The sequence below is a fragment of the Pezoporus occidentalis genome, unplaced genomic scaffold, assembly GCF_034315485.1.
Source record: "Pezoporus occidentalis ecotype Australia unplaced genomic scaffold, CSIRO_AGI_Poc_V1 ctg259, whole genome shotgun sequence".
In the NCBI taxonomy this organism is placed as follows: domain Eukaryota; kingdom Metazoa; phylum Chordata; class Aves; order Psittaciformes; family Psittacidae; genus Pezoporus; species Pezoporus occidentalis.
The window spans coordinates 605,644-626,371 of record NW_026914491.1 but is presented as its reverse complement, the minus strand read 5'-3'; the positions used below and the strand labels follow the sequence as shown (position 1 = coordinate 626,371).

General features: G+C 55.6%; 2 protein-coding genes across 2 annotated transcripts; one reads left to right on the top strand and one right to left on the bottom strand.

The window, feature by feature from the left end:
- Window positions 1–2,843: 2,843 nt before the first annotated feature.
- Window positions 2,844–8,396, bottom strand: BPIFB2 (BPI fold containing family B member 2). Its single transcript, XM_062623882.1, has 16 exons — window positions 7,834–8,396; window positions 7,153–7,269; window positions 6,811–6,910; window positions 6,388–6,492; window positions 6,092–6,229; window positions 5,639–5,684; window positions 5,377–5,437; window positions 5,141–5,232; window positions 4,868–5,044; window positions 4,656–4,697; window positions 4,412–4,576; window positions 4,175–4,242; window positions 3,716–3,761; window positions 3,369–3,432; window positions 3,194–3,270; window positions 2,844–2,912 (listed from the first exon to the last, which is right to left on the bottom strand). Exons 1-16 carry the CDS (start codon window positions 7,853–7,855, stop codon window positions 2,844–2,846), a joined length of 1,389 nt encoding a protein of 462 aa, XP_062479866.1. The 5' UTR covers window positions 7,856–8,396.
- A 2,953-nt stretch (window positions 8,397–11,349) lies between these two features.
- LOC134166328 (BPI fold-containing family B member 4-like) lies at window positions 11,350–20,631 on the top strand. Its single transcript, XM_062623881.1, has 15 exons — window positions 11,350–11,587; window positions 15,389–15,500; window positions 15,759–15,830; window positions 15,957–16,422; window positions 16,719–16,823; window positions 16,895–17,017; window positions 17,402–17,465; window positions 18,006–18,066; window positions 18,407–18,486; window positions 18,979–19,164; window positions 19,307–19,360; window positions 19,437–19,607; window positions 19,971–20,038; window positions 20,173–20,215; window positions 20,497–20,631. Exons 1-15 carry the CDS (start codon window positions 11,480–11,482, stop codon window positions 20,629–20,631), a joined length of 1,848 nt encoding a protein of 615 aa, XP_062479865.1. The 5' UTR covers window positions 11,350–11,479.
- Window positions 20,632–20,728: the final 97 nt, after the last annotated feature.

Below are 20,728 nucleotides of genomic sequence, written 5' to 3'. Positions count from 1 at the left end.
GCACTTTCCCCAGCACTAGATGTTGTTAGCAGCGTGTTGTTTATTGCTGGTGTTCCCAAAGCTGGTGGTGGTGTGTCACTGTCAGAGTGTGGAAGAGGTCCAGCGCTGGTCAGGTAATGGACAGGGGCAAAGCCCTGTTCTGTGCTCCTGCCTAAAGGTAAGAACAGTTCAGTATCTGCTGGGTCACGGCCCTCAGCACCTTGTCCTGTCCCTGGGCAGCAGGGATGCTCCTGTGCGGTGAGGGAGCTCCCTGCTTGAGCAGCACCAGCAGCAGCTGGAACACACGGTGAGGAGCTGCTGCAAAGGGAGGTGTGAGCACGAGTGAACCACCAGGACCCTTGGACCCTGCTGCCTGTGCTCTGTGGCACTGCTGTGCCCATGGAGCTGGCTGAGCGGGGCTCTGGGGGCTCCGTGACCCCGTCACCAGCGGGCAGGATGAGCAGCTCCAGTGACCTGCACCAACTCCATTGTGCCACCTCAGGGCTGCTGCACTGATCGCGCTTGGCTTCTCCATCCATCCTCTCTGCCCTCGGGTCAGCGTTAAGGGCTCTGTTTGTCCAAGGTTGTTCTGGCTCCCGAGCAAACACCTCCCGCACGGTGAGTGAAGTTCAGCACCTTCTTGTGCAGTTTTAGCCGGCACTTCTGTGCACTCGGGTTTGCTGCAGGGGATTCGTTCTGCTGCTACACCATAACCTGGGTCCTGTCGCTGTCCCAGGGGTCTGTTTGACTCGAGACAGACAAAGCAGAGGGAAGCAGGTAACGAGAGCTCAGTGCAGAGCTGGGGCAGGGCCTGCATGAGCCTGGGGTCACAGAACAGTGGGAAAGTCATTTTGAGCACCTGGAAATGGCTTTTCCTGCCAGGGCCTGGCTTCCAGTGTGCCATTTATTGTACAGGGCTCCGTGGGAAGGAGCAGAGGAAAGGGCAGCATCTTCTGAAACGTGTAAATCTAATGTCCCGAATTGCTGCTGGGTCCAGGAGGAAATCCAGAGCAGGAAAGGGCAAGTCCGAATCGATAAGGACTGGGGTGATCCTGTCCACAGTGGAAAAACCTCTAAGCAGTGGTTTTCCATCGTGCTGGCACCTGATGAGCTGGAATATCACCTTATGGGTGAGCAGTGGGAATGGGGTGCGACAGGCTGGCTGCTCTGCCCAAGCTCCCGGATCTCTTGGGGCTCTGGGATCTCCAGCTCTTGCACCAGCAGTATCCCTGGTGAAGCTTCACACCTCTGGGGCTGGTGAAGGGGCTCGTCTCTGTTCCTCAATGGCTGAGCCGTTGGCTGTTACATCCATGCCCCTCTGGCGGTGCACTGCCTGGTGGCTCTTCCTGTGGGACCCGGGAGAACCACCCAGGAAAATGATGGATTTGGTTAGTGCCAAGCACAGCACCACGACCCCCTTGTCTGTGGTGCTCTTCCAGGTGAACCCAAAGCAGGTGCTGGGAGCACAGTGCCCCCCTTCTGCAGGTGCTGCTGTGCTGGAGGCTCAGTGAACTGGGGGGACAAGCGGAGGGCCCAGCTCTGCCCCACACCTGCGGCTGACCCACATAGGTGCTGGGAGCGGGGGGGCAGCTCCCGTGACCCCACGCTGAAGGTGCAGAACCATGCAGTTAAGCCCTCAGCCAGAATACCCACTGGCAATGAATACATCTTTTCACTGCTGCAGCTTATTCCTTTTGGGAACCTGGTTTAAGATATATTAGTCAAAGAATAATGGTTGCAGCTCTACCAGGGAACTTTTATTAGGAGCAGTTCCCACTATTGCCAGCCTTGGCCATTCAAATCATTAGTCAGGTCCCCAAGCTGGGCATATAAACCTTCGGGGTTTTTTACTCCTTGCAATAAATCAACCTGACTTGTTTTGTTTGCTCTCCTATTTCTGAGCCACTGAAATACGAGGGTTTGAAGTGCTTCCTAGAGGCTAGAAATGATGGGTAATAGCTGTTGTGAGTGCAAGCAGATGCACGTGTAACGTGGGTTCACGGCTGCGGTGCTGTGTGAAGTGTTGTTATCAGAGAGCTCATGAGGGGTGCAGCCCCCTGACCACCCCCTCTGTCCCTCAAGGGCATCCAAGGCTGTTGTGGGGCTTCCCCCCCCTTTTTTCTGAGCTGGGTCTGGGCAGTGGCAGGGAGCATCCCAGCATGGACAGAGGCTCCCGTGGGTGGGCGCCCGGCACGGTCTGTCCGGTGCAGCCACGTTTCCGTCGGCATTGGCTCCGTGCCGAGCGCTGTCAAAGTGCACTTTGGAGCAGGGAGCGTTCCTCGGCTCCAGAATTAGAGCCCATTGTGCAGACAGAGCTGGTTTATTGTTATTATTTTTCTCCTTCCTGAGCCAGGGAGAGGCACCAGCCGCAACGTTCCCATAGTAACAACAGGGATGGAGGAGAGCAGATGAGGGATCTCTTGTTGGTAGGGGCCGTGTCGCTCTGCACTAAGAGGCTGGTTTGCGTCCTTATAAATTGGTGGAATGTTCATGCTCCCTTAATTAAATGTAAGGGCTGGCCATCCGTACTGGTACCAGTTCTTAGCAAGAGCAATCTCATCTGTCTCCAGGTACAAATGGTCGGGGGGGTGGATCAATAGACACACCAGAAAGTGCAGTATTAAAGAGAAATGTTTAATTAAAGCATGGAACACAATTATAATCCATCCTCTTTGTGCAGCTGTCACACCAAGAGTGGGACTGGAAGGAAAAGGTGCTAGTGCAATGCTGTTATCGTCCTAGAGACGAAAAAGTGCTGTTCTAGTAAGGCGAGGAAGGAGATTCTCAGCATTTCAAGCAGCGCCAAAACACAAAGGAAGTGTGATGCAGGAGTCCACAGCTCGGCCCCCGTTTTACTCCAGATGTCAGCCCACAGTGGTCTGTGTTCCAGTCCTCGCCTGGAGCTGCAGGTTGCAGGGCACCAAGACATAGTCCTAGGCAAGGGGAGAACAGGGGCTGAGCAAGGTGCTGGGGTGGCTCTCAAGAGCCTGCTCAGGGCTCCCCATGGGCCAGCACCCCCTCCAGCACAGCCCCTGCTGCTGTCGGGGGGCTGGAGAGGAGCTCTGCCTGTGTGAGGTGAGGAGGCTTGGTTCTGTGGGTGAGCAGGGCTGGAGGAGCGGGCTCTGATTTATTCTGGCACCAGGAGGTGAGCATTGCTCCCGGGCTCCCCTTAAATCAGACACAGCAGGAGCACTTTAAAGGTCTTATTTCTTACCTTGTGAATCACGACGTTGATGTCGGTGTAGGTGAAGCTGGAGATGTGGGGCAGGACCAAGCCTTCGCTCAGGACCACTAGGAAAAAACAGAGGGAAAGGAGCCAGCTGGGTGCTGCCTTCGTCCTGGTTGCGCATCCCATGGGGCAGCACCACACAGGACTCCCGGCTCCTCACCATTGATCTGAGCTGGTACCTCCGTACGGATCGTGGGCAAGAAGAGCTCCTCCAGTAAGGCATCCTGCCAAAGGGAAGTCCATGGTCAGCTCACAGCATGGCTAAAGCAGGAGGGGGGCCAGGACCAGAGGAGGGGGGTCCTGGTGCTCACAGGTGAGGCCAGCACCAAAGTCAGCGTTCCCCTGCTGATAACCACTGCTCAGGACGGTTTAGGACCGCCTAAGCTGGGAGGTGCAGGACCAGGCTGTTAGAAGATGATGCTAAGGTGCATTCACTAAGTGGGTGCAGCACAGGGCAAGGAGGGGCTGTGGCTGAGCTCAGTCACTTGGGGGGTGCAGGGCACCTACCGGCACGGGGCCCACGTCGGAGGCAGCCAGGCTGAGCTCAACGTTCCTGGAAAACAGAGTGGAGCAGGAGGTGCTTGTAGTGAGCAACGACTTCCCCCAGGGACCACGGGTGAGGGCAGGGCCAGGGGGCTCGGTGCCTGGGTAGTGCCTGAGCAGGCGGCTGGAGCCTGGGCACGGCAGTGAGGGTCTAGGGAGGTTTTGTCCCCAAGGATTCAGCCTGAGCAGCCTTCTGGGGTGCTGCTGATGTGCCATGGGCTGGGGTGAGCGGGCTGGGATGCAGGATACTGCACTTTAATCACAGTGAAACTGGAGTCTCACTGGTCCCCTCAGGACAGAGCTACCTCTGCAGTGCCCAAACCATGTAAGCTAAGAAGTTCCCTGGATCATTTTGCCTTTCCTTTCCCTTTATGAGTGGGACACATCCCCTTCAAGCACTCGGAGCATAGCGGGGTTCATTACTCTATCACCGGTGCAGAGATTATCATCCTCGTGTTGGTGACGCTGAGGAGGAGTCCTGCAGACATATCCTGCATGGGAAAAAGAGAGGCAAGGATCAGAGGGATGCAACGCTCCTGCTTCAGCTTTGGGCACTGGGCTGCGCTGAGCCCGTCGTGCGCTGCCGCCTGCGATGAGCTCCTCGCACCCTGCTCCCTGCATCGGAGGCGAGCGCAGCTGTGGCTCGCAGGGCACGCTCACCACGTTCACGCTCAGGAAGCTCTGGAATGCCGGCGATCCTGCCCCGACGTGGACGGTGAGGAAGAGCTTCAGGGCTGCCTTGCCCTCCTCCAGCACCACCCGCGTGGAGCTCCTGAACACGGCTTGCAGCACCACCGGCCGGTCCTCCGGGAACAGGGAGCCCATCTGCGGGGCAGGGGGGTTACCGGTGCCCGGGGGCACTGCCCGAGCCGGGGCCGTGCCTCTCGGTGCGACCGCAACCAACCTGGGTGATCTTGGGTGCCAGGGTGGCGGTGGTCAGCGGGCTCTGCAAGGCAAACACAGCCTGTGGCTGACCGAGCCCCAGGGCTCGCAGCCAGCACTGCCCAGCTCCCGTTCCCGTTTCTTTGCAGGGTGCACGGCTCCCCCAGCCCGCCCCTGGGCCAGGGCTGTCCCTCCCATGTGTGCCTGCTGCTCCCTTCTCTTTGCGCTACTCACCAGGAGGGTCATGTTGAAGGCCCCCGCCATCTCCAGGGCAAAGAAGAGGCTGGTGAAGAAGTGCTCAGAGAAAGCCAGGGTGAGGTGAGCGGGGCTGGAGCTGGCCAGCTCGGGCATGTTGAAGGGCACGGGGCTGACTGGCAGCGGGATCGCCATTCCTGCCACCTGGAAAGTCGTCTGCAGGGACATGGGCAAGGAGAAAAGGAGTCTGAGGTGTCTCAGGGCACGTAGCCCTGGGAGCTGGGATGTGAGTGCTGGGAAGTGAGGGTTTACCTGCAGGGATATGGTGATTCCCTGCTCGGAGAACATGGGTGCAGCCAGGGGCAGGTACTGGAGCTGGCAGCTCGGCGTGAAGGGGAACTGAGCTGCAAACCGAGCAGAGGGATGCTCAGGAAGAGGAGGCGAAGGTGGTGGGAGGTGCCTGCATGGGCCTGTTCCATCTTGTGAGCTGCTCCAGAATGACCCCCAAAGCCTTTAGTCCATATCAAGAGTGAAAGCCCAACGCTCACCTGTCAGAGAGATCAGCTCTTCATTCGGGGAAAGCAGCAGTTTGGAGACTTCCAGGCAAACCTATGGCACAAAGAACAAGAAGAGAACTGGTAGATGAACACAGGAGTCTGCTGGCACGGGGTGTCCCCATCGGCTGGCAGCCTGGAGACAGGGATGGAAGCATTCAGGAGCATGGGGCAGTGCACTGGCCTGACTGAAAGTGCTCTCGTTCCTACAGACCTGCACAACTTTGTCTTCTCCTGCCTCACACCCTTCTCTTACCTTATCGACATTAATCTCCTTGTCCAGCTCTGAACTGGAGGACTTGCTGGATGAAAACAACAGAATGGAAGAAGTTAGGTGAGCCCCAGCTCAGATGAGTCAAGGGCAGGTGAGTCTTTTATCTGGACCAAAAGGCAACCAGAGGCGTTATTACCACTACTTTCTTATCTAGTAAAACTGCAAATACAGTTCAGAATCCTAAAACACTGAAGAACTGCTGTTGGACTTGTGTTACAAATGTGGCTGCTGCTCTGCTCTAAAGATCCCTTATGAGAGAATGGAACTCTCTTGAAATGGGGAAAACCAACCCTGGAAGCAGAACAAAGCTTTTGTTCTAACCTTTGTGAGCAGCTCTCAGTCAAAGTCACCTTCCTGCCTAGAAACGCTCATGCCTCAGTTTCTTCTTGTCCCCCGTTACCCAGATCCCATAACAAGGAAAACCACAGGATCGACCTCTCCGTCTCCTCAGTGCTCTGCACCTCCTCCATGGTGGGTTTGCAGGCAGAGGTCACCACCTCCAGGTTCCCTTCGGGGTTCATTTCCACGTGGAGGTTCGCCCGGATGGACAGTCTCATCACCTTGGTGGTCGAGCTGTGCCAGCGGAGGAGAAGCAGAGGCTGGAGCACAGGGGCTGATCCTGGTCCTGATTCTGGTCCCACTCACCTCAGCCCCCCCGCTCCTGCAGGCAGATGTCAGGAGCTGGATGTAGCCCCATCGCTCCAGACAGGAGCATGAGCCCCAGCACTCACGGGGCGGGTGTGATGCCCAGGTCCACGTCAACGCTCAGCCGCAGCCCGGAGTCGGGGACGAGCGACAGAGACAGCTCAGTGACTTTGACAGAGCTGATTTGGGTCCTGCTGGAGCAGAAAGGAAGGTGTCAGGAGAGCAGCCCGGGCTGGTGGGCAGTCCCTGCCTGCTCTCATAGCGGGCAAACCCCAAAGGTCCATGGGATGCCCATGGATAAATCGGTGCCGCAGGGTGGCACTGGGGCTGCTGCCCTCAGAGCCCAGTGGAGGAGCCAGGAGCTCATTTCTAAACCTCTCTGGCAAAGAGCTGAGCTGGTCTCCAGGAGCATTTTTGCCCTCACTGGCACAATGCCTTTCGGGACGATATTCATCTGACCAGCAGCATGAAGCAGGGCTATGGCAGCAAAGGCAGAGCCACAGACTCACCTGCTGGGCTTCGTGGAGCCGACAAGCGGGTCAGGAGCGGTGGGACCCATTAGGTCCTGCCTGAGGACTGTCTCAGCGTGTGGCTTGGAAACTTCAGCAACTGTGAAACAGGGCACATATTTTATGAGAGCCTCTGGGGGTTGTGGGCAGATGGACAGGCTGAAATCCACCGTGTGTCACGCTTCCTTCCCTTACTAACCCCCCTGGTACTAGCTACGGAGAGAGGATGTTGAAAGAGAGCTGAGTAATGGCAGAAGTTTGCGGTGACAGTGTTTGGTGTCCCATCATCGGACTGAACGATGCTGCTGCCTCCCCTCCCTGCTGAGAGGGGACTGGACTTACAGTAGCTCAGTCCTAAGGGGGTGAGGATGCCCCCGCAGTCGGGTGACCGGGTGCTGTGCACGGGGACCAGGAGGCTCAGGAGGATGCTCAGGGTGCGGAGATTCGCCATGCCGGTGCCTGGAAGAGCAGAACATCCACAGCAACCTGGTGAGAGCAGCACGGAGCCATGGATCCACTGCTGGGGTCAGGTTTGTGGTCCTGAGCTCGGCAGCATTTGTGCAATAACAACTCAGGCTCTCGTGCTGCCTGGGATCTGAGAGCACCGTGAGAAGGCTCGGCCCTGAAACCCCCTGCCAGTCTGTGCGCTGGAGGGGTGCTCGCAGCGGTATCATGCCTGCTGAAGAGCTCACAATGACCCACTGCTGTATAAGAGTGGTAAATAAAGAGGAGCTGAAATGAGCGGAGGAATGAATGGAAGTTATGGAGAAGGTAAAATCGAACAAAAAGGTGAGTGTGTTCTCTCCCTCTGCAAAACCTGTGGGAGTTGTTTAGCATGCCTGCAATGCTCGTGCAATATTAAAAACCCCGGTAATTCAGAAAGCTTAGCCTGCAGACAACATTCGTGTGTATATCAGCCTTTGCAGAAAGTGGATTTGATGAGAGCTGACCTTACAGAGACACACCAAGGTAAGCACAAGCAATGCCCACATCAAGCTATGCAGTTTGCAAAAGCTTCTTTACCTTTCCTGGCCGTTCTTCCCATCCTTCTGACTCGGTCCGTGTTGTGCTGTGGCCACACCAAGGAATCGTGCTGGTGTTATATACCCTCACACACGAGGCTGGTGGGGCAGGAGCTGGCAGAGGGCTGGAAAGCGGGACATGGGGAGGACGCTTTGTTTTATACATCATTTTTATTGTTTCCCTGCATATTTGATTACTTTGGCTGTTGCCCGAGCAAGATGAAGTACTGCACAGCCGGTGCTGGGGCAGCGTGCCTCCATCTGCTGTCACAGGGGAGCACACAGAAAGGGCTCTGGGTGGAGGTGCCAAGAAAGCAACCATTGTTAGAAAGCAGATGTCCCTGTGGCCGTGCTTTCCTCACAGGGCAGCCAGCACCATGTCCACACGAGCAAGAAGCTGCTGTGGTTTGTGTCTGTCCTGGCTGGGCAGCTCAGACCAGAGGGATGAGACCTGCACGTGTCCCACTGAGGTCGTGGTGATCCATCAAGGGTGCCCTCCATTCCCACCAGGCCTGGGTAAGTGCTGAAGGCAACAGGAGTGTTTGTTGTGTTCAGTGAGTTTCAGACCAGACAGAGGATCAACTTCTTTTAAGGTGTCTCCTGTGACCTCCAGGATGGCCCATGTGCAGCCATTCCTTCCTCTCAACCCATTCCCAATCCAAAGGCACTGGCAATATTTGTTAGGAGTGGTAGAAAAAGTGATGAGTGATGCTCACCCTCTTTGATCATGTCTCTACAAGCCAGGAAAGCTGTCATGGAAGGGGGTCAGAGTCCTGCTCCATCTCATGCTTGGGGTCCATCACGTTCTCCTGCCTTGTTTTGGCCTGGAGGATGGAGCAGGGACCTCCTGCAAATGCCATGTAAGCACATCCTCCGTGGTCTCACAGCTCTCCTCAGTGCTCCGTGTTCTGACACCGCCCCTGCCCGCAGTACTCATGATCTCAGCTCTGAGGCATGACCAGTCTTGGAGAGGACTGAGCTGCCCATTTTGGTCCGGATCCCTTGGCAATGGGATGAGGTGTTCAGAGCTTGTTGAAACACCTGGAGCTTGGGGAGGAAACCATTGTCCTTTGTGCACTGATGAAGTAAGTCACTGGGTGCTGGTTCCAGGTGCATCTTGACACGTTCAGAGCGCTGTGCTGCTTTCCCTCTTGGCATGGCACAGGAACACCAGGAGAAGCAGAGTTTCAGGCACGTTGTGCGTTCCCACTGAAGGCAGTGTGAAGATGCACATCCAGCAGCCTGCAGCAGAGAGCAGGGCTTACTCATCCACACTGACCTGTGCAGCCCATTTAGAGTCAGGACATGTGTGACCTGCAGGTGAGTCCCAAGGCGATTTGTGACTTGGGAAGGGACATGGACACAACCTAGCAAAGTCTCTGGGAGATGTCTTTACTGTGCTTTAGAGCAGCAGTTGGAAGTTCAACCCTGCTCTGCCTTGTTCCTGCCCAGGTAACATCAGCAGCTCTTCCCAAGCAGTATCAGAGCTTTACCAGTGGAGTGTTCTTACCACTTACAGCAGTGCAAGGGGCTGGGGATAAGCTGCTGGGATGAGATTGCACCGTGGTGATTAGAGGTAGATTTTCTCCTCCTCAAGAGCTGCTCTGGACCCAGTGATCCCTGTGGAGGCTTAATTAGATGTCAACTTACAGCATAATGATGGATCAAGCTACCAACACAAAAGCGTCTCTCTGGCATGATGCTTTCCTCACTGGGAGTTATCTGTAAATCTGACACTCCTGTTAGATAAGATGTAAATCTCCCTGTCTGGGCTGAGCAGAGGCAGTGAGTGCCTCACTGGAGGGAGGTAACGACAGGTTAAACCTTAAGACATGTCTTATACAGAAAAGAGAAGAAGAAACACATTACTGCAGGATCCCATGGGGGGAGCTCCCAGAGCCGGGTCCTGGGGTGGGTAACAGGAGGGGAGAGGGGAGGACACCGCGGTGGCCACCAGCCCCAGCGCAGGCAGGGAGCTGTTTGTGCATTCCGGCTCTGTTTTGGCCAGTGTGGCTCTGCTGGCCTTGCACGGAGCCCTGCTTGCTTTCCTGCAGTGTGATGCAGTGACCCTAATGCTTATCCCCATTTACAGCATGTGAAGGGTCCTGCTGGTGCCTGTGTGCTGGAAGGGGAACACGTTAATAAGGATGTTTTATAGGGTACGATGGGGAGCACTGAGTCCTCCTGCCCTCCAGCACAGGGAGATTTTGAGCTAAACCTTGTGCAAACCTTCCAGCACCCTCCTTTGCTCCGAAGGGGAGAGATGCTCTGCAGAGAATGACAGAGGAAGCTCCCAAAAGGAAGCAGAGCACGCAATCCATCAAAGGCGTGTGGGGGTGAGCGATGAGCTGCAGCGCCAGCCTGAAACCCAAGGAGAGCAGCAGAAGGTTGGGAGGTGTCAGCCTGGAGGCAGAAACGAATCACTCCCCGCTAACAAGTGTGATATTAAAGCCGGTGATTTTCTGCATGGCTGTGTCCACAGATACATGGAGAAACTATAACTTAAAGGCAACAAAGCGCATCGGCTCCTGCTCCTGTGTGCCGGGGCTGCGGCATCGGCTCTGCAGCACCGCTGGGGTTTGCTCTCCAGGCTGGGGGTGCTGGGTTTGTCAGTGACATCCTCAGGAAACCCCTGACTCTCTGGGGCCTCCATCCCACAGCTTCCCCCTGGGGAAAGCAGGAGGTGTCGGAAACCCAAAATACTCTTTTCCCAATTTTTCTTCAGAATTAAGCGGTGTGATTTTGGTGGGAAGAAGCAAGTTTCTAAATTAAACAGTGCTCTTAAATGGGGAGTTTAAAGATGGTGATGGCAATATCTGATAGTGACTGATGGAAGCAGCCCGACCTGGCTGCTGTGGGCTCCTTATTCCCAGCTCTGTTTCCCCAGCCCTCTTCCTGTGTTTTTCTGCAGGCTCAAAGTGAAAGGTCTCCATCTCCTACTGGTATCGCTGCTGCTCTCACTGGGTTCGGAGCTCCTCATGGTCCAAAGAAGCATCGCTGGGAGAAGGTGAGGTGGGAGAAGGAAGCCGCTGCCTGCAGGGGACGCTGCTGGGGTGAACTCCAGGGGATTGTCCCGCTTTGGGCTTTGCTCTGAGCCGCTCTGCAGGAGGAATCATGGGCATTGCCCTGGCTGCAAGCCTGTGGCTGGATGTGGCAGGACCCCACGGGCACCCCCAGGCTCTGCTCCAGAAGCTGCCCCATCAGAGTGAAAACCAACCTCCCAGGGGACAGCGTCCCTGCTGTGTCAGTATCAATAGCCCCTAAGAGGCAGTGGCAGCGCTGTTGAACCTGCCAGCCTCCAGGTTTGCTTTCCTGCAGAACACAAACACTTTTCACCGTTCCTTTTTTGACACTAAGAAAAACAAAATGTTTTACGGACAAATTCAGGCCAGCTCCAGCTGTGCTGTTCTGTGAACGTTCCCTTTGGCATCAGTCCTTATTTGAGTGCTGCACTCTGGGGATATCAGAGCTTCTTTTAGGCTTGGAAACCTTTAGCTCTCTTTAAAGCCAGAAGATGGCATTCTTGAGAAAAGGTTTGTGAAGAGGGAAAACATCTTATATTAGACACTGGGCATGTTTTGTCCTAACCCGCACCAGATGGGTTTGTTTAGCACTTGCCTTTCTTGCCTTTTGATCTCTAGTAAATAATGAGTGCTGTGTGCATAGCGGTGGATGTGTTTCCTCTGCCCAGATTGCAGTACAAAGGCAGGAGCAAGATTGTGGACAGCATCCTTCAGAAAGTGCTGTCAGGTCTGGTAAGTCTGATCCTCCTCCCTTCGTTTCTTGGAGATCATCTCCTCCTCCTCCTCCTCCTCCTCCTCCTCACTGAGCTTTAATGGGTTTCACAGTTTTGCTACACAGAGGAGCCTGCAGGCTGCTGAAAGGGAGCATTTTGAGCAATTCCTGGTTTTACGCAGCCAACAACCACAGTGAAGGCACTGTCACTGCCTAAAGCCTCCTCATCCCAGCCTGCGGTGAGGGATGCGATGCTCGGGCAGAGCTGGTTGTGATGCTGAGCACGCTTGTTCCTGGAGGCTTGTCGAAGGGCAGACCTGCAGCCTCCTACCACATGTCACAGCGTTGGTCTGGTTCAGTCAGACAGCTGGGGGGGGGTCTGGCTTTGTTCTTTGCTCAGCTCCAGGCAGGTTTATTCAACCTGCAAGACCCGCAGCAATGGCTGCAGAGGGAGCAGGGAGGGTGCTGGGCTGCCCAGGGTGGTGCTTCCTCTTTCATTCACTTCTCAATTGTTCGACTCCACAAGCTGAAATGAAAAGACCCCATCACCCCCCAGGAGAGGGGTGCAGGAAGGGACCCCCCTGCTCCCGTGCTGTCAGAGGTGAGAGCGTGTCTGCAGCCCTGCAAGGGATTAGGGCTTCTCCGCATGATTTAGAGCCGAGTGTTTAGACATCTCCATGTGTGTTTCCGTCTCTCAGAGGAGCCCAGCACCGTGGTTTATCAGCTGCAGAACAGATATGGATCCCAGGCGTACAGTTCCCTGACTGCTGCATTATTACCTGTCATTAGGAGGTCAATAAACAGCTTCGACCCTGATCTCATGGAGCCAGCAGGATTGGAACGTTTTCTCCCGGTGGCAGGAGCTGGTGAGGAGTTGAGGGCAGCTTTGGGAAGATCACTGTTTCTAAGAGGCTGTTCCCAGGAAGGTCTCTGCATGAGGCAGGCTCTGAGCGCTCCCTTTGTTTTCCTGTGTGTGCTGCCAGCCCCAGCAGGCTCCTGCTCTGCAGCGCGTGTAAGGGACTGTCCTCATCGGGACTGCTCAGCAGCGAGGGAAGCGGCCATAAAGCCAGCTCCCCGCCAGGACCGGTGCCTGTGGAGCCTTCCCTCCTCATTCCACTGCAAACACTGCCAAAGCCAAGCAGCTTTCCAAAGCCATTTCCCCGGTTGTGCCTGCGCTTGCTGCTCACCAATGGAACAGTTTGAGCCCGAGCTCCCGTGAGAGCAGCACACCATGAATCAGAATCTGTGCTCAGCATGCCCGGGAGAACCCCAGCCTGGAAACCTCCGGGGGCACTGGGTTGGTTTTTCACTTACCCAGGCTGGGAAGCCGCGCTGGCAATGACTGGTGGTTGATGCCCGCGGGTGCTGGTGGAGGTGCGGGATGTGTGCAGGCACCAGCACAGTCCCTGGAGCTCTCCCAGCAGTGGGAAATGCACCATTCCCCCCACTTAATGGTCCCAGAGGCAGGAAAGAGCAAACCGTGGCTGCCCTGGCTCAGGGGTCCCCGAAGGGATGGTTTCCTTGGGCAGAAGGGCCACGGCTGGATGATGCCATCAACAGCAGAGCGGAGCAGGCTCCTTTCTCAGCCAGGGTTCATACATTTCCCTCTGCCTGGCCAGAGCCTGCTGCCCTCTTGCTCATGTCAAGGCCTCCATCACTTCTCAGGGTATGTATGTCCCTCTTGCTGCCTGCCCTTTCCCCTCAGTTCCCGGGTGATGTGAGCACCAAAGCAGTGTCTGTTCACGTCAGTCCTATTCTTCTCCCTTTGACCAAGTCCGTTCTGGTTTTACTCTGTGTTTCCGTTCTCACACAGCGATTTGGCTTCGTGTTCCTGGGGCTTTGAAAGTCGCTTTAGCGAGACGTGGGCATCTCAATGTCATCAGGACCTGGACATCAACGATGTCATTCTCTTTATGGGAATCGGCTTCAGTTTATCCATAATATTTTGTTGTCAGAGACCTCTGCATTCAGCAAGAGCTGGTGAGAGGCCAAGTTACTGTCGTGCCTGAAAGGTCACTGCTCAGAAGCTATTCTCCACCATGCCAAGATGCCCCTTTGCTGTGTGCTGACCATTATTAGGTCTGTCTTTATGGTAATTCAGGTTTCTATAGTGACTGCCCAAAGTATAAATTGATACAGGAAGGATGATAACATAATACCAGCTTGTTAACACCCACTTCCACCTTATCAAATGTCATGATCTAGCCATGACAGCAAGGCTTTGTGCTCCTGCGGTGTCTGGCTGATCAGGTTGCAAGGAGAGTGACAACTCCTTTACTTTGGCATCTTTGCCATCCCTTCCTTGGCCTTCAGCTGAGATGTTCTTTAAAGCTGGAATCAGTGTGTGACCAAAGCTGGCTAATCTGCTGGAAATGCGGATTCCCAAGTTTGCAGAACATATTAACTCCGAGCAAGCATTTTCTGGACTATTATTTGCCAGTGCTGGGGAGCAGCCCTCCCACCCCTGTCCTCAGGGGCACATCAGGGGAGTGAAGAGTTCACGCTGTCCCCTTGATGCATCACCCCTTCACCTTGGACGGCTTTCATTGACCCTGCACATCGGGATGTGATCCACACATGGGGCCTATGCTTGTGGTCCTCAGAAGAGGGTTTTCTGTGTCCTGTTCCAGAGCTGCTGCTCTGGTGCAGCTCGAGGCAGCAGCTCCACAGCTCTGTGTGATCGGGTGCTATTTAGGAAGTGAGCCTGCAGTAAATGAGCTGTGATGGATCAGTTGGGACACAACTGGAAAAACCCTGGTCACAGATCTGAGTGGCAGGGGCCTGGACAGAGCTGTGATGTGGAGGCAGAAGACCCCGGAGCTGCAGCACACTGCTGCATGGGGTGGTGTGGCAGGGAGGCCACCTCTCCTTTGGACTCATTTTTCAGTCAAAACCTCAATTTTATTTAAAACCAATCATTTTACCAGGGCCCCACCCTTCAGCCATGTCCACGTCTTGACAGCAGCAAGCCCAAAGGGAGGATGTACCAAACCCGGCAGGGGTGAGCTGGCCGAGTCTGCTCTGCACCTCCAGGTCATTGCTCAATGATTTACTTGACTCCTAACATCTCTAAGGAAATATTTGCAGTGGAAATCACCAGAAACCATATCTTGTTTGTTTTGCTCCCCACCAATTGCCCTGGATGTCCTCAGTGACATCACTTGCCTGATGGAAAGCTCTATATATGAAGATCCCTGGTGCGGGTCCTTCTCAGAAGACAGGGACATCGGCTGGAGAGCTTCACACTCTTGAGCTTGGTCAGGTAAGGGTGAGCTTGTTCCTCCAAAATCATGCTCTTAGCTTCTGCTCTGCAAACCTGAATGCTTCCCAAAGAACCCTTCACGTTCACTTGGGAGCGTTGCCTTTTCAACAGACATTGTCATTCCTGCCTGCTGCCTGCCTAAATTCCCCTCCAACAAGGAAAGCGTGTGTCGGCTTTTCACTGTGCTTTTCCCAAGAACAGACATGCATGTTCTTGGTATTTGCAGTCCTTGAAGAGTAAAAGGGATTTCATGGTCTTCATAAGAAATATTCATTTAAATGATTTTTGGTATAACTCTATTATCTGAGATAGGCTTTTAGCCAGAGTGAATTAGACCTCTCACACTTGCTTTCCCTTATGTGCTATCTGCATTTAAATAGATATGGGGATGTTCATTATGATTCTTTATAAATAAAAAGCTACTCCAAGTTGGAGCTCCCTCCGAAATGTCAACGACACTGGAACTTTATAACTGATTTTCTCTTTCCTACAATCCTCTTCCCCCTCCACGGCCTGTGCTCAGTGCCCCAGCACTGCACTGACATCGATCACTTCCCAGTTACCAGGACCGAAGATGGCTCCGTTCTGGGCTGTCTTCCTCCTCTGCAGCCTGCTGTCCCCTTCGCAAGGATTTAGAATCATGCCCTTGGGTCCCCAGATGGATGTAGATGGTAAGTGTATGGAAGAGAGAGGCCAGTCCTGCCCTTCCTATCTCTTGACCACGCTCAGTAAATCAGAGGCTGCTCCAGACTTGTGCAGCAGTAGAGGCAATGCTGGTAATTTGCCTTTATAAAGCCCTTTGGAGATTGCACTTGAGGTACTTTACAGTGGCCACCAGCTCTATTGCAGGACAATGGAGGTGAAAGGATCAGCCAGGCTGACGCAGATGCTTGTGTTGAGCCCATGACCTCCCATCCTTTGTTTTTCAGATATTAAAGATTCTCTGGCCAAACGCGACCTCCGGAAACTTAAAGGTGGTCTCCTTGGTGGCAACCTGCTCGGTGGTCTCCTTGGAAAAGACGGTCCTCTTGGCAAAGTCCTTGGAAAAGATGGTGCTGTTGGTGGCCTCCTTGGAGGAAATGGTCTCCTTGGAGGAGGTGGCCTCCTCGGTGGTGTCCTTGGGCAAGATGGTCTCCTTGGAGGAGATGGTCTCCTTGGCGGTGTCCTTGGACAAGATGGGCTCCTTGGAGGAGAAGGTCTCCTTGGCGGTGTCCTTGGACAAGATGGTCTCCTCGGAGGAGATGGTCTCCTTGGTGGTGTCCTTGGACAAGATGGGCTCCTTGGAGGAGATGGTCTCCTTGGGGGTGTCCTTGGACAAGATGGTCTCCTTGGAGGAGATGGTCTCCTTGGGGGAGTCCTTGGACAAGATGGAGTCCTTGGAGGTCTCCTTGATAAAGATGGTGTCCTTGGAGGTCTCCTTGGCAAAGATGGTGTTGTTGATGGTCTCCTTGGCAAAGACGGTCTTGTTGATGGTCTCCTTGATGCTGTCCTTAATATTCTCCTTGGCGAAGGTGGTCTCCTTGGCAAAAATGGTCTCGTTGGCAATCTTCTTGGTAGAAACGGTGATCTCGGTGGAAACGGTGACCTCGCAGGGTGAGTGAGAGTGGGAGACGGGTGTCCCTGCACAGCCCTCCCCGTGTCTGGACCACGCTGGGGAAAGGAGGCTCTGGAGCCTGCTGCCTAACACGTGGGGCCCCCACTCCCCTCCTGGGGCAGGTCCATAAGGGAGGGTTCAGCTGCTGGGAGTTCCTGTAGGTGCCATCCAGCTGCTGCAGGCTGGTGGGGTCCCCACTGGCCCCGGGGTGGGGGAGGATCCCCGGTCGTGGCTCTGGCAGCTGGGGCATCGCTGCACAGCCGCGCTCCTCCGCGCTCCCTGTCCCACCGCCCAGGCTGAGGATTGTGAACAACACCCTGCCCAGAATAAGCCTGCGCTCGCTGCCCGGCTTCGGGCACCAGGTGGACTTCAACACCCGGATGCTCATAGACAGCTCCAGGTACGGAGCGCCCATGGGGGGGGGCTCTGGTGGGCGGCGTGTCCCTGAGCCGCGCTCTGCTCCCCGTGCAGCATCCCGGGCTTGCCGCGCTGCGTGCAGGTGGAAGCAGATGTGGGCGCGCTGGTCCAGGACAAGTGGGCGGCTCCCCAGAGCACCCAGGAATGCCAGACTGTTGACATAAACGTCAGTGTGAGGTAGGCACCAGCATCAGGTACCGTCACGGGTGGTGATGGGAAACCTTGGTGCTGCTGGGATCGCAGGCAGGGCTTTTGGGCTGATGCCTCCTCAGGGGCTGAGCCCCCCCGGCTGCTGCTCTCAGAGGGGAACTGCTGAGCTTTCTTCTGAAGTTTGGGTTAAAGGAAGGGTATTTGTGGGTTGTGCTGGCAACCAAGCACTGGGCCGGATTCAGAGGGCTGGGGTTTGGTAATGTTTTGGCTCTGAATATGTAGCTGACTTTGGCACTGAATATGAATATGGCACTGAATATGGTGAAGCCTCCTCTTTCTCTTGTGCAAAGTCCTTTTATCTTCCAGCCATCAATCTACATCACCTTTTATTTCCTATTTTCCTGTTCCCAGTCCCAAAGTGCCTGTCCTGGATCAGGCTTTGAAACGCCTCCTCGCTGATGTCCTGCGGGAGATGGTAAGGCTGCAGAGCGACCTCCATGTGAGCTCTGCACAGGCAGGTCCAGGCTGTGCCATGGCAGCGGCTGTTTGCACAGCTGCAGGCTCAGCACAGGGTCAGCCCGTCCTCACGCCCATGGGCACCATGGGCACCGGTACTGCACCGCCTTAGGGTCACAGCGAGCAAACTCTGGAGCCAGAGCCCCCAGCTCAGAGGGGCTGCTGCAGTAACGGGGTCCCACCAAACCCTGCCCTGCAGAGGCTCCTGCCACCCTGTGCACCCCAGCAGAGGCAGACTGCCTTGTTGTGATCATGCACCCTGTTATGGCTCACAGAGTCATGGAATGGTTTGGGTTGGAAGGGACCTTAAAGCTCCTCCAGCTCCAACCCCTGCCACAGGCAGGGACCCCTTCCACTGGAGCAGGGTGCTCCAAGCCCCTGTGTCCAACCTGGCCTTGAGCACTGCCAGGGATGGGGCAGCCACAGCTTCTCTGGGCACCCTGTGCCTGTGTCCCACCACCCTCACAGGGAAGGTTTTGATGCTCCTTTCCCTCCTCAGGGGTGCAACATCGTCAACACCAGGCTCGGTGTGGTGAGCTCGCTGCTCAGCTCCAGGACCCGTAAGTGCTGCCCCCTCCTTGTCCTCTCCTCCTGTGCGGGGTCCCGCGCTCGGGGTTGGTTGGTTTTACCTGGGGCAAACACAGATATTTAACAACATTCTCAGCTCCCAGCCCTGCTCAAGCCCGGTTTCAGTTGCCAGCAGCACAGTTTTTCCCACAGAAAAGCACTTCAGGAACCGTTGCTTCCAGCAGCACCATTCCTGTGCTTTCTGGCAGCCAATCCAGCTGGGAACGCTGTGAGCTGGAGCCACCGTCAGTCCAGACATCTTTTGGGACCACGGGATTTGGGAGCATCCCCCTCCCTTTGCAGCTTAACAGCTTTCCTCCCTCTGTCCCACAGCCGCGCTCCCGCTGGGGGCTCTGGGAGATCTGCCCGCCTTTTCCATCCTCGGTGCTGACACCATCCAGCTGGATCTAAACGTAAGTGCCCCGTTTCCCTGCCCAAACCCCCTGGCTTGGTGAGCTGGCATAGTTCATCTCAGCACGGTGCCTGGTTTGCCTTGCTCCCTACCTTATCCTTTTACTTGCTAACCCTGGAGGGCAGCAGGAGCCCGCGTGGCTGACACTGCTGAATCCACGCAATTACAGCTCTCTCATAGCTGTTAACCGGGAAAGCTCAGTTCAGAGCCCAGGAGCAGTGGTCGCTGCTCACAAGCACATTCATTTATAAGCGGGTTTAAAGTTTGATGTGTCACTGATAGGGACCATATGAGGCCCATACGGGCTGTGTCTCTCTGACCAGGAGATGTGGCAGTGTTTCAAAGGGAAAGCTGTGGCCTGTGCTAGAGCATTCGAAGCATCCCTACCTGTATTAAAGAGTGCATTAACCCCACGTGCTCCTCTCCATGAGGTCCATGGTGGGCAGGATGCCCACTGTGAGCCCCACCAACGTCCCTGCTCTGTCCCCTGCAGCTCCCTGTCGGGGACATGGAGGGTGCAGTGGGGGCCCCCACCATGCAGGGACCACCGCTCACTGCCAACCTGCTGCTGGCCACCGGGCGCCCGCCTCGGCTCAGCCTGCCCCAACGTGCCCTCGGTGTCCTGCTGGAGCTGGCCCAGGAGCAGGGAGCCTTCAACCGCATCATCACCAGCTCCATGGTGGGTCCCTGTGCCCCTCTCTGGGGCTGGGTCAGGGTCCCGGTCAGCCTGGGGTGTCCCAGGGGTGCTCGCCATGGGTGCTTGTCTTTGCGTGGTCCAGCCCTTTGCACAACGCCGCTGGTCATCGGTGCTGTTCCTGCAGGTGCCCAATAGCATCTCGCTGTCCACGTCTGCCCTTCTCCCGCTCATCCCCCAGGTCAGTCGCCTCCTTCCACCCCCCCTCCCACCCACCCGTGCACAGACCCCTGCCCTGACCCCCCTGCCCCATGCAGCTCGCCAAGGTCCTCCCCGGCTCCCTGCCACTGGAGCTGCGCGTGCGGGTGGCCAACGAGCCAGTGGTGGCTGTGAGGGATGGGAAAGCCACCGCCACCCTCAGAGCCTCCATCGACATCCTCAGCCCTGCCCTGCAGTCTGCCCAGAAGCTGCTCTTCTCCTTGGATGCGGTGAGTGGCTCCCGGGGCTGATTGCTCTGGGTCAGGGCAAGGGCTGACACTGGCTCTTCTCTGGCGTCCCCTGGGCTTGTCCTGCCCTTGTGCATTTGAATTCACCTCATCTTGCAAACGGTGGTGCCCAGTGCTTTAGAACTGCTCAGAACTGAGCACAAGTGAAGTGTTTAAGGCATAATACAAAATAGAGACAGGAAGGGTGAACGCTGGGGACAGATGCATGATGCCATCCACCAAAAAATGTGACTTCTAGGCCCGGGCAGGTATTTTTGCTCAGGATGGGTTATTTACACACACTGTGTTTTCATTGCTGGAGCTGCGCAGGTGATAACCTCATTTCTTCCACTGTTCCAATCTCAGGACATCGTTCTGAGCATCACCCCATCAGTCTCCGACGGCAAGCTCCGAACCTCCCTGGCGCTGGACAGGTAGAGCCAAGCTCTGGGGACTCTGCAGAGCCTGGTGGGAGGTGCCAGTGGTTGGGAGGGTGATGGAGACGTAGAGATGTGAAGGAGTGCGGCCCCGATGCACCCCGACTCTGCCTTGCTTCTGTCTTTTGTAGCATCAGCCTGACACGGACACCCCTGAGGCTCGACCCTCTCAGTGTAAGTGCACGGTGCTTTGGATGGAGGCAGGGCCACAAGCACTCAATGGCCATGGGCTGTGTAGGGAGGGAGAACCAATATGTCAGTTCCTCAGTCTTCATATTCCTTCATGGCAGAGGCCAGCTGCTGCCTATCCTGTCCATCCCATGTACCCTACAGCAGTGACACTGGCTGTATGTGCTTGCTTGTTGACTGCACACTGGGGGTCCTGGGAAGGGGGGGAGGAATAATCAAGAAGAAATTACCCCAAAAGCACATCCCTCTGTAACCCCCACCCTCAGTCCTGGAAGAGCTTCACTGACAGAAGCTTCCCAGCATTTGATTTCACAGCTCAGAGCATCCTGCAGGGACAGACCGGGATTGGTAAGCCAGATGTGGCTGGTTTCACCCCAACAACCATTGCTCTCTTCTCCTGATACTGATATTTCGTCCTTTGCAGGTCTCCCCCCTTGCAGGATGGCTCCAGAGAGTCCTCACAGCTGCGTATTTACCTGCTGTCACTGGTATGGCCAC

Bases quoted from the DNA above. Each gene is read 5' to 3' on its own strand.
- BPIFB2 (XM_062623882.1), bottom strand. From the start codon at position 7,855: ATGGGAAGAACGGCCAGGAAAG. The intron at 6,911-7,152 runs GTAAGTCCAGTC...CCTGTTTCACAG, and splicing joins CCCCTTAGGACTGAGCTACT to TTGCTGAAGTTTCCAAGCCA. The intron at 3,433-3,715 runs GTAGGTGCCCTG...TCCCTTTGGCAG, and splicing joins CCGACGTGGGCCCCGTGCCG to GATGCCTTACTGGAGGAGCT.
- LOC134166328 (XM_062623881.1), top strand. From the start codon at position 11,480: ATGAGTGCTGTGTGCATAGCGGTGGATGTGTTTCCTCTGCCCAGATTG. The intron at 16,423-16,718 runs GTGAGTGAGAGT...CCCACCGCCCAG, and splicing joins GGAAACGGTGACCTCGCAGG to GCTGAGGATTGTGAACAACA. The intron at 18,487-18,978 runs GTAAGTGCCCCG...TGTCCCCTGCAG, and splicing joins CCATCCAGCTGGATCTAAAC to CTCCCTGTCGGGGACATGGA.